General features: G+C 44.2%; 1 protein-coding gene across 2 annotated transcripts in view; it reads right to left on the bottom strand.

Annotated features, from left to right (window-relative positions):
* The window catches only part of Slc25a33 (solute carrier family 25 member 33), a 30,627-nt gene extending 19,530 nt beyond the window's left edge, over nucleotides 1-11,097 (bottom strand). The window contains exon 1 of one of the 2 annotated variants that reach the window (XM_078025226.1): nucleotides 10,819-11,097. In XM_078025226.1, the coding sequence (XP_077881352.1) occupies nucleotides 10,819-10,874 (56 nt within the window). In that variant the 5' untranslated portion in view covers nucleotides 10,875-11,097. Of the gene's footprint in view, nucleotides 1-2,100; nucleotides 2,256-10,818 lie in introns of those variants that run through there. The other variant, XM_005334751.5, reaches the window with a different exon arrangement.
* Between the last annotated feature and the right edge of the window lie 4,007 nt (nucleotides 11,098-15,104).

Raw genomic sequence — 15,104 nt, 5'->3', positions numbered from 1 at the left:
AGAAATGTACAGATGGGGTAGAAGAGGACAGAGCCAGTGGGGGCTGGTTAGGTAAACCTGGTTTAAGTCACAATGAGGACAAATCCTAAACTGCTACCTACAACGGTGGTTTCTGAACTGAGGGCCCAAGCCCATCAATCACAAAAGCACTTTGGGGGATCACAAGCAGGACAGGGAAGCAGGAGAACAGAAATTGATGAAGCCCTGTACTGAAGGCAACGTGGCTCTCCACAAGCTTATATACTTTTTCAAAGTCTCCAAGTCATTAAGCATTCAACCCACCCCTATCCAGGTCCCCTATGCTAAGATACCCTCTTGTGGGATATTTATGGAAAGAAAGCAAGTATTGTTAGTTTGTTTATACTACTATATATTAGCTTTATTAGTTAACTCAGACTTTTGTAAAACTCTCATGGATTTTTTAATCAAGAAGGTATTTTGAGCTGGGCATGGTGGCACACGCCTATAATTCTAGGGGCTCAGGAGGCTGGGGCAGGAGGACTGTGAGTTCAAAGCCAGCCTCAGCAATAGTGAAGTGCTAAGCAACTCATTGAGATCTTGACTCTAAATAAAATACCAAATGGGCTGGGGATGTGGCTCAGTGCTTAAGCACCCTGGCGCGCGCGCGCGCACGCACACACACACACACACACACACACACACACACACACACACACAAAAAGAAGCAGCAGCAGAAGACGACGACTTCTTGAGTCTTACTTAATATTGATCTGTATAATTTATGCTTAGCACTAGGCTGTATCTAAAAAAAACAGAATAACAGGGAGCAGTTTTAAAAAGAGGTTGGAAAATACTAACTTTCTAACCCATGCCTAGTCATATAAAATAAATAACTCTTCTCCATTATAATACTAACTACATGCTTAAAGAAGCCCAATAGGTAGGCAGGGGCGTAACTTGTTGCCTGAAGGGCAAGAGGCTATGGCTTTGAAGGCCAGTGACACATTCACCTGATGCATAAAAACTTCAAAAACTTACTTTCCAATAGTTTCAAAATACTGGAAAAAATGGGCTGGGTTTGTGGCTCAGAAGTAGAGCGCTTGCCCGGTGTGCGTGAGGCACTGGGTTTGACCCTCTGCACCACATAAAAATAAAAGGTATTGTGACTACCTATAACTAATATATATATATATATATATATTTTTTAAAATACTGGAAAAATTACATGTTACAGAGTAAGATAAAGAAATATCTGGGGGCTGGGGCTCAGTGGTGGAGTGCTCCCCTAGCATGTATGAGGTGCTGGGCTTGATCCTCAGCACCACATAAAAATAAATAAATAAAATAAAGGTGTTGTTTCCAAACTACAACTAAAAAAAAAAAAAAAGAAATATCTGAAGTCGATTTATGGTGAACAACCCAACTACATGTGACCAAAAGAAGCTTAAAAAAAAAAAAAGCTTCTGTTTAAATTCCTTTATCAGAAGGTCATAAAGTTCAAATCAGATACAGGTCAACCACCTTCACTTTGTCCCTCAGTCAGCTGCACTCATGACTTTGTCCAAGTGTCATCCAAATCTATGCCACTGATGGAAGATGACCAGCAGGAAGCAGTCTGTAGACAAAGCCGCCTCCTGACAGTGAGTGACCTCTCTGAGGTGGGAGGCCACACACTAAGCACTGCAGCCACTTTCTTATGTTGTACCCTGTCACTTTGGTGCAAGGCCTGATGGTGACAAAAAGACCAGAGCCGGGCACTTGCAGGCTCAGCGGCTTCAACTACAAGCAGGGAGGATGCAGTGTCAGTGTCAGAGCAAGCCAAGCAGCAGCAGGAAGCACTGCGACAGAGCCCTGCAGTGCATGATGAGCAGAATGCTGCTGCCAGGCGGGCCTCACCTCTCCTGCTGGAAATGTCTCAGGGGCTGGGGCTCAGGGGCAGAGCGCTCGCCTAGCATGGGCGAGGCCCTGGGTTCGATCCTCAGCACCACATTAAATAAAATAAAGATACTCATTCAACTACAACTCAAATATTAAGAAAAATGTCTTAGAAGTGACCTATTTTAGTCAGCTTTATCACTGCTTGACTAAAGGATCTGACCAGAACAATTTGAGGAAGAAAAGTTTACTGCAGGGGCTCACAGTTTCAGAAGTCTCAATCTATGAATGGCAGGCTCCATTCTTCAGGGCTTGAGGTGAGGCAGGACATCATGGCAGAAGAGTGTGACAGAGGGATCCAGCTCACAGGAAGATCAGAAAGCAGAGAGGCTCCACTCGCCAGATACAAACTATGTACCCTGTAGCCAGGCCCCAGTGAACCACGTCTTCAAGCCATCTGTCTCCGGTCTCCAGTCGCCGCCTCTCCATTAATGTCATCAGGGATTAATTCACTGATTAGGTTAGGGCTATGCATTTTTCCTCCGAAACTTCTTGCATTTCTCAAACGTGAGCTTTTGGGGGACACCTCGCACCCAAACCATAACATGACCTGACCAAAGGATATTTTTAAGTCATTGTGTCAGATACAAATTCACTGTAGTACTCAATTAGATGAAAACAAGTTATAATCTTTAATTAAAAATTTGCAAATAAGATCCTTCTAGCTGGACATATTAGCACATGCCTGTAATCCCAGTGACTGGTGAGGCTCAGGCAGAAGGATGGCAAGTTCAGGGCCAGGCTGGGCAACTTAGCAAGGCCCTGCTTCAAAATAAAAAAAAAAAGGACTGGGGACGTGACTCAGTGGTTAAGCACTCCTGGGTTCAATTCCCAGAGGGCCCTCCTAATCCAGAAATTTAAAACATTTCCCATTGGTACTCCTTTTTCTTTTTTCATGAATCAACATGGGCAAGACATTCATCAATCTGAGAAGATAAAATACTTATTTTGATTGGCCTTCCAAAGTTTTCTAAAAATATTAAATCATAGGGCTGGGCTTAGCTCAATGGCAGAGAGTGTTTGAAGGCCCTGGGTTTCATTCCCAGCACCACACACACACACAATCATAAATATTTACTTTTTCTAAAAATATCTGGGACCCAGGCGCTTTAGATCACAACAAACCATATTCTTTGTAGAAAAGCTCTCCCCGCTGTCCAGATTCCTCAGTACAAACACCACCTGGCTGCACACTGGGCTCTGCCGCCCTGTGTTCCACTGCGCTGCCCAGTGTTAACCCAGTCTCTCTGGAGTCTCAATTCAGAAAGGACTCAGGCACTGGTCCTGTCACTGGTCCCCTACCCATGGCTTTCAGCTGTGCTCACTGAACTCCTCTTTCCCTTCAATGGCATGGGCAGATTCCAGACTTTTCCGTAACTTTCAGGTTTTCCCAACACAGTCCCACTGATACTTCCATCTCTGATCAGCTTCAAATTTCCCTCTTCTACTGCTAGGCAAACTTGTGACATGTGGGGACTTGGCTTGCTCTGTCACTTTTTTTCCCTTTGATTTATGGTTCTCTGGGCTTGAGGACAGGGAGAAGAGATGTGGTCTTGTCTTATTGGGGGTCCATCCAGCTGTGTGCTGTATTGGTGGCCCCAGAGAATGTTACAATTTCAGTGCAACTGGTACTCAACCCACTCACCAAGCCCTGACACAGGACACCCCTCCTTGGGTCTCAATAGTAGCTCCTCCCCCAACCTCTTTTCTGCCTTACTTGGCCTGGAGACTTGGGTAGCAATAGCGCCTTCCCTTCCTCTGGCCCACGTGCTCCTCGACAAGAAGCCAATGGAGCTGGTCAGCTTGGCTTTCCTCAGCCCCTTCTCACCCTGCTGGCTCACAGGACGCAGCAGCTTCCCACCTGCAGGAAGCAAACGGCCCCAGAGCAAGCTTCAAGTCTTTCTGCCTTGAGAGCTCCCTCACTCTGCAGCCCAGACTGGAGGACAGAGTAGGGGACAGGGACAGTAAGATGTTCTTAGTACTCAACAGGACCCAACGTTGACAGTCATGTATTTTCTTCTCTGCATACACAGTGTGTGGGTAGAGTGGTCAATGGCAGCAGGAAGACTCTAATACCTCTTTCTAAGACTAGGTTTATTTGGTTCATTTGAGTGTCCTGGTAGCCATGCTCAGACAATGGGAAAAGTCACATTCAATGTCCACTTACATAGTGACACAGACTTAGCATCACATAATTGGGGAGCTGACTAATCTGACTGAATAGCAATATTTTAGACCATTAATCTCCAAAGTGGGCTTTGTCCTCCACTGTAAAGACCCACTCATGTACAGAAAGAAATACAATTTCAACAGGGAACAGTGGCATGTGCCTGTATTCCCAGCAATTTGGGAAGCAAAGGCAGGAGGATTACAAAGGAGCCTCAGCAACTTCACCAGATCCTGTTTCAAAATAACAAAAAGGTAAGGGATGTGATTCAATGGTAAAGTGCCCAAGTTCAATTAGTAACAAAAAAAGAAAAAAAAAATCGAAAAAGATGAAAGATTTTATTTCTAATCTCCATTTAATTTATAAAATTTGTGTATACATTTTATATGTATAAAATAGGGCAGAATAAACATTTCAATCATAGGCCTGTGTGATCAAAACTTGAAACCACGATTCTAGACCAATGTTCCAAGCCTGGGCAATTTTGTCCCCACCCTCAATGACATTTGGCGATGTGTGAAAATATTATGGTGTTGAAATGGGGGAAGAAGCCACATACAGTTACTATGCCTGTAATCCCTCAGGAGGCGGAGGCAGGAGGATCACAAGTTGGAGGCTGGTCTTGGCAATTTAGCAAGACCTTGTCTTGAAATAAAAAATAAATTTAAAAAAAGAGCTGGGGAAGCGGCTTGGTGGTAGAGGTCCCTTGGGTTCAATCCCCAGCATCACAAAACACGAAAACAAAACCAAAACACATACAGGAGAAACGGGTGTTGGGAAGTTTTTACTACCACGTAGTAAGTAGAGGCCAAGAAGCTGCTCAACATCCTCCCATGCACAGGACATCCCCTCCCCTCAAAATAATTACCTGACTAAGGTTGAGAAACTCTTGTTTCAGACCAAAAAAATGGACAACACATCTGGAGACAGCAGAACCTAGGCAGAGGGCACTGCAGGCTGCTTCCTGCCTCCCTGCACCCATCCCTCAGATCCTCATTTGTTAAGCCACACAGTACACATGGGACTGAGCTCATTTCTCTTTTTAGCTCTGACTCGCTCATACCCCTCAACAAAATACCATCCACTTGGGTAGGCTGTCTGTTCAGAGAAGGGTACATGATTCAGCCCAAGCTTCTAAATGACCAGTTTGGAGATGGTGTGGGTCCAAGTGGGTCCAAGGAGAATGAAACTCCAGACCTGTTCAGGGGCGGGAGGCAGAGGAGCTGCTGGAAGCCACTTTGTGTCCATGCAGCAACCAACCCCACGAGTAGACATTCCCGGGAGTCAGAGCAGGCACAGGTGGGTTCCATGGCGACACTGTCAGCTGATTAGATGAGTCCTTCCCTGAAGCCTATCCTTCCTCTACAGTTTGGTGTATGTACCAATAATTAAGCCAGTGGGAATTAAATCTTCTAGACTTACAACTGAAAGCCTCCTAAACAAGCCCAGCCAAAAAAAATAGAATAATTGTGCTCACACTTCTCCAGAAAGCACTTGTGGAGCTTGAATGTTATAATCTTCCAAAGAGAAGTTAGGACTAATGTTTACTATAGGCTGCTTCTAACGGCTGTGAGGAAACTTTCAGGGTATTAATTTTGCTCCCAGCATAATATCACTCTAGTTGGTAATGCCAAAGTCCAGCAAAAATTCTCTGGGGCACTGCACACTCCAAGCGAACAATGAGGGTCTGAGCAGAGCAGCAGCGAGGCCATGACGAGCAGCTCAAGTGCATGTCTGAGTGGTCACAGGAGCGTTTTTTGCTTAGAAGTCTATTTACTTAATTTTCCTAAAAATCTATGAACTCGATTTTTTCTGCACTGCTTCTATTTTTTTAATATTCCCTGTTATATAAAACTACGCTCCTTGTTTCTCTACCTTCTTTCTTTCCTCCTTTCCGGAACTAAAGTCTTATGTTCATTACATAAGAGCATATTAACCTTTTATCTTCTACACCCACATAACACTTGCCTGATTTCTCCCCCTGAGGATTAGGCACCTCTCCTCCGGTTTATAGCAGGGCAAAGTTAGGGCATTCCACTCCTGCCACAAGGTACACACTGGGTTTTTCTACCACTTTTATGTGCTCACACAGAACTACACAATATTTTAAAATTGTTCAGACTTTTACCTTTTACCTCAGATTCAAATTACTAGAACAATTTATTAAAAAACAGATGTTTTCAACAAGAATCTGTTTACTGTGCCTGTGCACACACATACTAGACAAAGTCAAGGCCATAGTGCTCTTTAATGTAAGAATCACTACCCAACTGGTAGAAACCTGGTTTCCACATGCATGGCTCACATACACGTACAACAGGCTCCACCAACAAGCCCACCCCTCAGTTCTACCCAATCCTCCTAATCTTTGGTGCTTCTCATAATTCTGCCCTTTTAGCTGCTACCTCTGTAGTCACTATTTGAAAAATATTAGTTGCTTTTCTGTACATACTATAATTGAGAAGTTTTACTTGAATACTTGAGATAAGGTTTATAAAATTTTAATTATGTAATTTTTCTGTATTCACTCAGTGAAAGCAAAATAGTTTGAGTTGGGTATGTATCTCTGTGGTAGAATGCTTTCTTAGCATGCATGAGGTCCTGGGTTCAATTTCCAGTACCACCAAAAAAAAAAAAAAAAAAGATAAAGCAAAATAGTTTTTGATATAATTATTTCCTGAATTCCATCTCATTTGGAAAGAAACTTAAAAACAGCACTCAAAATGAATAAAAACTCTAGTACTTTCTGAACATGAAGATAATCATATCTTTTACAAATAGAAAAAACCAAATTACCATTACCTTATAACTACAGTTTTAGCAAATCTTAATACAGAACCAAATTTGCAATTCATAAATAATCATGGGGAAAATAAATAAATAAATAAATAATCATGGTGAGTCTATTCTTTATCTGGGACAATTCAGAACTACATCAGTCTATATACCCTCAGGTGAGATACACAGTATCTTTTATTCACTTGGTCATTTAAGAAATATCGTTTGGGGGCTGTGATGGCTCAAGCCGTCGACTGGCATGCGCAGGGCGCTGGGTTCGATCCTCAGTACCACATAAAAATAAAATAAAGATTTTGTGTCCACCAAAAACTAAAACTAAAAAAAAAAAAAAAGAAAAAAAAGAAATATCATTTGGGCATTTGTAACATGGAAATATAGTAGGAGATTCTAGTGAAAACCAACATGGTTTCTACCTTCATGTACCCTCTATTCTATTGGATATTTCCCACTCAAATACCATACAATTTTTAAAAATGCTTGTAACATGTATAAACAAACTGGACAAATCAGCCAATTTATATTCCTAGCAGCATATATAAGCTTTATACAAGGAGCAGTTACGTAACAGTATATTCAAGTTATTATGCATACACTATATACTCTATCAAAAAAATTTTAAGCATTTCAAGTAAGCCTTGCCTCTTTTGTAGACTGTTTCCCCCCAAAAGAGATGAACTTGCACTATATCTCGGTATTCCCCAAGGCTTCAGCAGTAACCACTGGCTGATACAGATTAAACTTCTAGAGATACAGCACTAGAGTATACCTAGCAAAAGCTGCCCATAATAGGGTCAAAGTATTGATTTTTAAAAATATATGTAGATTTTATATTTTAATACCTTAAAGACATACTATATTCCTACTAAAATACATTTTAAAGGCTATGTTAAGTATATTTAATTTCAACACAAAAAAAATCATGCCATAAAAATAAGACCTGAAGTGTCTAGTCCAGGTCTTCCATCTCCAAATCTATATCAGCTTAGTCTAGCTATTTTCAGGTGCCCAGCAGATCTCCTAATCGCCACCCTGCTACTGTGATGAAGATGAAGGGCATCACTGACACTAATACACAAGCAGAATCCCCAAGTCATCCTCTGTACGCAGTAGAGGAATCTAGCCCCAGGCCTTGTGCATGCTAGGCAAGTGTGCTACTACTGAGCTATATTCCCAGTCCCTCCCCAAATTCTTTGGGGACAAATCAGGCCTACACAGGGAAGGGCCACTTCACAGTATTTCAGCATTTTTCTTGATGAGATGGTTCAAATAGCAGAAAAGGATTAAAAGTAACAATAAAATGTGTGTGAGTACTTTGTTTTGACAACAGTATTACCCATATAAGGGAAGAAAGCAGAAATCCTAAAGGTATTAAATACCATCAAATGAATGATGTTATTCATGCAGAAATGAACCTAAGATAGTTTTCAGATGTGGTGGGACCAAAAATGTTTTTACTCAGTAATTGTTCCTCTGCTGGTTTATCCAAAGAAAATAAAGTATGCACCTGTAAAGATATCCAGTTGTTTATAATGGTAGAAGTCAGCAATGATAGATCAGAAAGAAATGTCATTCAAATATTAGGCAGCCCTGTTGTAAACGACTCTAATGTCCTCCATGGACTTTAGTATTGGGTTTAGACATTAAGCTTGCCTTCTTCATTGCTTTCTCCACAGTCCAGCATTGATGGTAGATAAATATGGTTCTATGGCAAACTGTACTCAGAGACTTTCTACCATGCTGCCCCTAAAACTCAAAATAGTACTAAGAAGAAAGCAATTTAAAGAACACAAAGCTATCTTAAAAATGAATTTGAACTTGTATTTGAGACATATATTCAGGCAGGGAAGCTTTTAGAATGTGTTCACTTCTAGGTATTGGTTTGTGGGTGGCTTTTCTTCCTGTTCTCTTAAAAAGCAACATACCATATTCAAAATGTGATTACAGGTTAATACTAGAGTATTTTCTTCTTTGCAAAGAATCCAAGAAAATATCTTTTAAAAAAATAAATCTAAGAAATTTCAAACACTATGAGCTGTTTTGGTGCAGTTTTCATTTTCCAGGTTCTAAAATTAATTTCCATCTATTCAGAAGCCTGTTAAACCTAACAAAAATATTTGTTCAATATCATTAATTAGTGATAGCATTAAATTTGCTTGGCATTATTATACCTTCTGAAAGCTGTTTAATAAACAGGAGAAATGTGACAATTTCAAAAGGGCCCTGACTTCTTTTCAAAAGGCTTCTAAAGGAGCTGAACTTAGTTCTTTGGAAAGGTGCCAGCTTAATGAGAGTTGACTAGGTGAGACAGCCTGCCTGACTACAGTAACTATATACTGTGCCCGTTCTACACTCAATTCCTTTCAGGTTCCACCCTAAAAGAGACTGAAGTCAAATATATTAGAATACTAGATGGATCTGGAAACATCTCTTTTGAAGATTTCTTTCTTGAATCTGCAAGTAAAATAACCCCAAAATGCTACTGATGAAGGAACTGAAGTATGTTAAATCCCATAGTTTATTAGGTGCTACCCTAATAAACTACCTAATCAGTCCTCCTGGCGGTGCTGCCCACTGCAGTTTTTTGCCATCACAAGGTAAAAGCCTGACACTCCAGCAGGAGAATAGGCAGCCAGAGGGCACTATGAAGGGCGCATGGGGAGATTCATCAAGACAGGGCCATCAATTACACAGTGAATCTCAGCAGCTAGGCTGCTCCAGAGCATACAACTCTTCCAGTTTGGAATACAAAGAAAAACTTAAAGGAACACTTCACTCAAAACAGTAAATCAAAAATCACTGAGCATAATTTCATTAAAAAAAAATTCTCCTACTTGGCTTTAAAAAATGTATGAGATGTTTTTAAAGCCACACTTTAAAATGTGGCCAACTTTTTAAAAGTTCTCAGGAATGACGAATTTATAGTCTATTAAGGATGCTTCCTCTGTTCCTCTCAAAGGAAATATCCATGGAGACATACTGGGAAGGGTTGAGAGAATGACAGAAGAGAGATGAATGAGAAATTCTTCCTAGGAGGAACCACCAAAACTGTCTAATTGAAAAAAAATAAGCAATGGCCTAAAATAAAAGTACAAAAAAATGCAGAAACACAGGTGAGTTTCTTAACTATAATTGTTTGTAATGGGGAATATGTCTAGGTATCAGTCCAGGCTGAAACCAAAACACTCAAGATGATAAACCAGGATAATCTGTTTTACGCAAAATGTCCTATACTGAAAAATCGTCGTGCTAGGCCTGTGAGGTTCCAAATATCTGGAAGAAACCAAAAGGACCCAATGCCACCAGCCGAGATTTTTAAAAATTCCTCATACTCCAAAACGATTCTAGTTCTATGGGGGTTGGGGGACGTCAGCTCCCGTCCCATACAATTCAACTCACAGGCACACCTTCGCGACCCAGCCATCTCCCGAGGTTCCTCAGTTAACCCTCCCACGTGTTGCTGGCTGGCACCTTCCAGGCCCTGGCTGAGGATGCCCATCGCCTGCAGCCCCTGGCCCTCTGAATTACCTCTGCACTAGCTACCCCGAGAACTCCAGGGCAGACCCGAGCATCTGCAAGGGTGCCCGGGGCCCGAAACGCTGGTCTCGGGCGACAGGCCACGGAAGAGAATCCAGATGGACAGGGAGCACGGCGTGGCCGGCGAGGAGGCCAGCCGCCGAGCCTCGGTGGCCCGACAGGGCCGCCCTGGGCGACACTCACCAGCCACTAACTGTTCAGGAGAAAATGCCTGGCCTCCGAGCCGGGGGACGCGCGCGGGGTAAACCGCCCCCGCGCGACGCGTCGGGGTGGGGGTGGGGAAGAGGCCCCGACCCCTCCCCCGGCGCCGCCGCCCGGCCGCCGGGACCCTCCCTGGGGACCGCGCTGAGCCCACCGAGGAAGCCGCGGCGGGGGCCGAGAGGCCGGGGCGGCGGGGCGCGCGGGCTCGGCCGAAGGCTCACCCGCCGGCGAAGAGGTGAAGCAGCGTGTTCTCCTTCTGCTGGGTGCCGGTCGCCATGGCCGCGCCGGCTCTGTGGCCCGCCGCAGCCGCTCGAGGGATGCGCGAGGTCGCCCGATCTCTCGCCCGCTGTCCTCAGGCGGCCGCCGGGGCCTCCATGCGCACGCGGGCTCCGCAGCCCCGCAACCCCCGCGGCGTCGCCGCGGGTGCCTCACCGGCCTCTGCGGCGAGAACCCGGCGGCAAACGAGACCCCGGCGCGCGGCCGTCACGTGGCGGGGGCTGGGCCGTGACGTTACTCCGCGGCGCGAGTCGGAGGCGGGGTGCGGCGGAGGTGTGGGCCCGGATCCCGCGCGCCTATTGGGCAGCAGGAGGATGTGGGCGGGGAGACCTCCCTGGCCGGGGCGGGGTCAGCCCCGAGCGGATCACCGATCTGGGCGGGCCTAGGCCACTGAGAGGATGAAGTGGGAACTGGCAGCAGCTGCCTAGTACCAGCTCCCAGGCGGCGAAGTCGCACTTGGCAGGCATAACCAGGTCCTTGACCTCGCCGTTTTAAAAAGTTAACTTTGTGATTTTTACGTGTGCAAAGAATTATACAAATACACCCAGCTTAAATGATCTTTTAAATAGACTGACCTCCCAGTGCATCCTAAATATTTTGTGTGGGCCTGTGTTTGCAGTGCTGGGGATGGAACCCTGGACCTTACCGGTGCTAGCCAAGCATTCTACCACCGGGCTACACCTCAGCTCATCATTTTGTACAATTCGATATACAACACTTTTTGATTTACAAATAGTATTACGTAGTGTTGTATTTAGCAATGTGCTTTTTTGACTTTTTTTGATCTTCTCCAGTCCAGACTGATACATCTAAACTGTTTCTCTACTTGTACTTCTTGAGTCGCTGTCAAACTCAGCCTGGCATTTTATCTCCTGGGCTGGCTGGGTGGAGCCTTCTCTGGTTACCCTTGCAGCAGAGTCTATCTCATGACTCCACTGAATATTCTTACCTGGGCTTCTGCATTTGCTTTGTTGATATATTTAGATTGCCCTTCTCACCCTGGAATGTGGGCTTCAGGAGAGCAGGAACTTTGGTTTTGTTTTTTTCTTGCTCAACGATTGTTCCTGACATGGTTCTTGCTGCCTGGTAATGCCCAAGGAACTAATTAGTAAATGTCCCAAATTGAACTGATCATTCTTGCCCTCCTCCAAACCTGCTCAACCTCTCCACTTCCTGTTCTGGTGGTGACTGCCAGTCTGCACAGGGACCAGTGCCAGAAACTCCTTTTTCCTTAGACTCTCTTCTCCTTTCTCTGAACAGCCTGCTGACCTCAGGTGGCCGCTGGGGCCTCCATGCACACCTGGCTCTTCTAGCTTCTAAAATTCTCCAAATATACCTGTTTCTCTGTGTTCTCTCCACTACTGCTAGGGGTTTCAGGTCTGCATGGACTTTACCTACTTTGCAGGGGAAACAAAAAACAAAACTCTCCTGTTCTCACAGGCCACAACTTTACCCCTTTAGTCTGTAGCCCTTTAGTCTTTACCCTTTATAGTCTGTTGGCGAATAACACCAACTCTTTGTGTTCTCCTTCCTGGAGCTGCTGAAAGCAGCACCTTGACTAGCTCAAGCTGCTAGATGTGCTTGCTGTGTGTAAACAGTAGAAGTAGGAAGGGAGCTGTGAGCAAACAGAAGCCAGCAGCCAATCTGTATTTGATTATGGGAACTCTTCAGAAATAACTCCCAGGCACAGTCATCCAAAATACAAATACAGTGATTGCTCTATATTAAAGCCATTGCTCCCAGGCCTAGAAAGAGGGAAGCCATGCTAGTGCTCTGTATATGAGGGAAAAGGAAAGAAGGAAGGAAAGGAAAAAAAAGGGAAACGTCGGAGTGTTTCCTGAATCTACAAAACCCCTTGCTTAAGTCACTTAGGAAGTCAGTGTTCACCTTAGCTGAAGATGACTTATGAGGCAGCAGGGGAGCCTAAGGAGAGTTCTGCCAGGCTGTTAACCAAGCTGCTCCCCTCTACGCAGGATTCTGAATCAGGAGATGCCATGGTGGGCGCACAGCCCTTACCTTGGCTGGTGTTGGAGGCTAAGACCTAGGCTGCTAACTCCAAGTTAGCGCTGGCCTCCTGCTTTCTTTTCCCAAGGATTGTCCATCTGGTGCTCAGCTGGACACACAACAGGCCTGCCCACCTCCGTGTCAATAGTAACAGTGCCTTCACATTAGAGGTTTCCCAAGGTCTCTGTGTGTTATCTCACTGGGTACTCACTGTGTTGGCAGCCCTGTTGTTGTCATTCCCTTTGGGTGGATATGCAGGAGAGATTTGTCCAAGGTCACACGACTAGTTGGTGGCTGATGCAACAATCTTTCAGCATCTGTGCCTTTGAATGTGCTGTTTCTACCATCTAGGCTGCTCCCCTTCTGCTGGCCAGACTCCCCGTGAACCTGGTGGACCTCCTCCTCTTCCTCGCTGGAATTCTAGCAAGACAGCCCAGGGCTTGGCTTCTCTGTAAGGCCTCCCTGTGCTCGCTTGGGAGAAGTCAAGGGCTTCTCCAACCTGTTCCCCATCACTCAGTGGAGGGAGTGTGGCGATGACGCCATGTGTGTCGCTGAGCCATACTGCACACTGTTAACTCCCAGGCGTGCATGTTGATGGGAGTGAAGACTGGGAAATTTTCAGAGGAAAGTCTGACAATATCTGTCAAGATATAGAAAAGCACACTTCCTGTGACCCAGCAATTCCATGTCAAGGAAGCTATCAGATTCAACACATGTATTGAGCATTTACTCTGTTCTCGGCCGTGTTCTAGGCTCTGCGGATATAGCAGGGAGGCAAATGGATAGAACTCCTTGGCAAAATGTGAACAATCAAATCCAGTAATATAGAAAAAGGATATTACGTCACGACCAAACGAGAAATGTCCCAGGAATGGCAGATTGGCTTCACATTTGAAAATCAATCAATGTAATTCAGCATATTAACAGAAGGAAGGAGAAGAAAACCAGACAAACATGTCAACAGAGGCAGAAAAGCATTTGATGAAGTTGAACATCATTTGTGATTGAAAGCTCTCAGCAATTTGGGAACAGGGAGGAATTCTTCCATCTGATAAAAGTTGCCAATAAACCTACAGCTGACATACTTAAGAGTAAACAGATGCTTATCTGGACCCTAAGATTAGCAATGAACCAAGGTGTCTGCTCTGTATTCATTTTGTGTTAGAGGTCCCAGTCAGTGCAGTAAGGCAAGAAAAGAAAGAAATGGCACAAAGTCTGCAGCCATCAGACTCCATCTTGCTTTATTCTTGTTGCCTTTCTTTCTCCCAGGATGTGGCTGCCTGTCTGCATTGGGAGCGTCTTGCCCTCAAGATAAGCATAGGCTATCACTAGAAGATTATCCCCTGTGGCTGGTGTCAAAACACCGGACTGCTTGACTCAAGCTCCCGCATGTATGTAACCTCGAATTTAGTCCTTAGATAAGTATCCCCTGCTTCCCCAGAGACTTGGAAAAGGGCTCTGGAGACAACAGTCTACCTCCCAGGTTGCTAGCACCCTCAATAATGGCTGCTTTCTTCCCCCCAACATTTATCTCTTGGATATGAACTTACATTTTAATAAACCTTTGGAGCCAGAGTTCAGTAACAGCCAAAAAGGGAAAAGTAAAACTGTCTTTAGTCACAGACAATGTATTGTTTACCAGAAAGTCCTAAGGAATCTATATAAGAACAACTCAACCTAGTAAGTGAATGTCGTGAGGTCACAAGAAGTAAACAATATAAAGATATTTATATGTTGTTTATTATTATAGCTAGGCTATAATTTGAATATGAAAATTTAAAAATCTATCCTGGCATGGCGGTGTGCACCTGTGATCCCAGTGACTGGGAAGGCTGTGCCAGGAAGATTAGAAACCTAAGGCCAGCCTCAGAAAAATAGCAAGGCCCTAAGCAACTTAGTGAGAACCTATCTCAAAATAAAAAATAAAAAAGGCTGGGAATGTGGCTCAGTAGTAGAGCACCACTGAGTCTGATCCTCAGTATAAATAATAATTAAAAAAATAATAATAATGAAATCTATTGACAATAGCATTTGAAAAAGAAGAAAAGAAAATAGGCATGAAATAGTACCATGGTGACTGAGAACAGATCAGTGGATGTTAGGGCAGGGGATCAGAAGGGGCCTGAGTGCAAAGAGGCCAGAGGAAACTTCTAGGACAATGAAAATGGTCTGATCAGGGTATACGGAGATAGTGAGGATAACACTCATTAAAAGTTCCACTTACAAT

Source organism: Ictidomys tridecemlineatus, chromosome 11 (genome assembly GCF_052094955.1).
Source record: "Ictidomys tridecemlineatus isolate mIctTri1 chromosome 11, mIctTri1.hap1, whole genome shotgun sequence".
NCBI classification, from domain to species: Eukaryota; Metazoa; Chordata; class Mammalia; order Rodentia; family Sciuridae; genus Ictidomys; species Ictidomys tridecemlineatus.
This window is presented reverse-complemented; position numbering and strand designations above follow the sequence as displayed.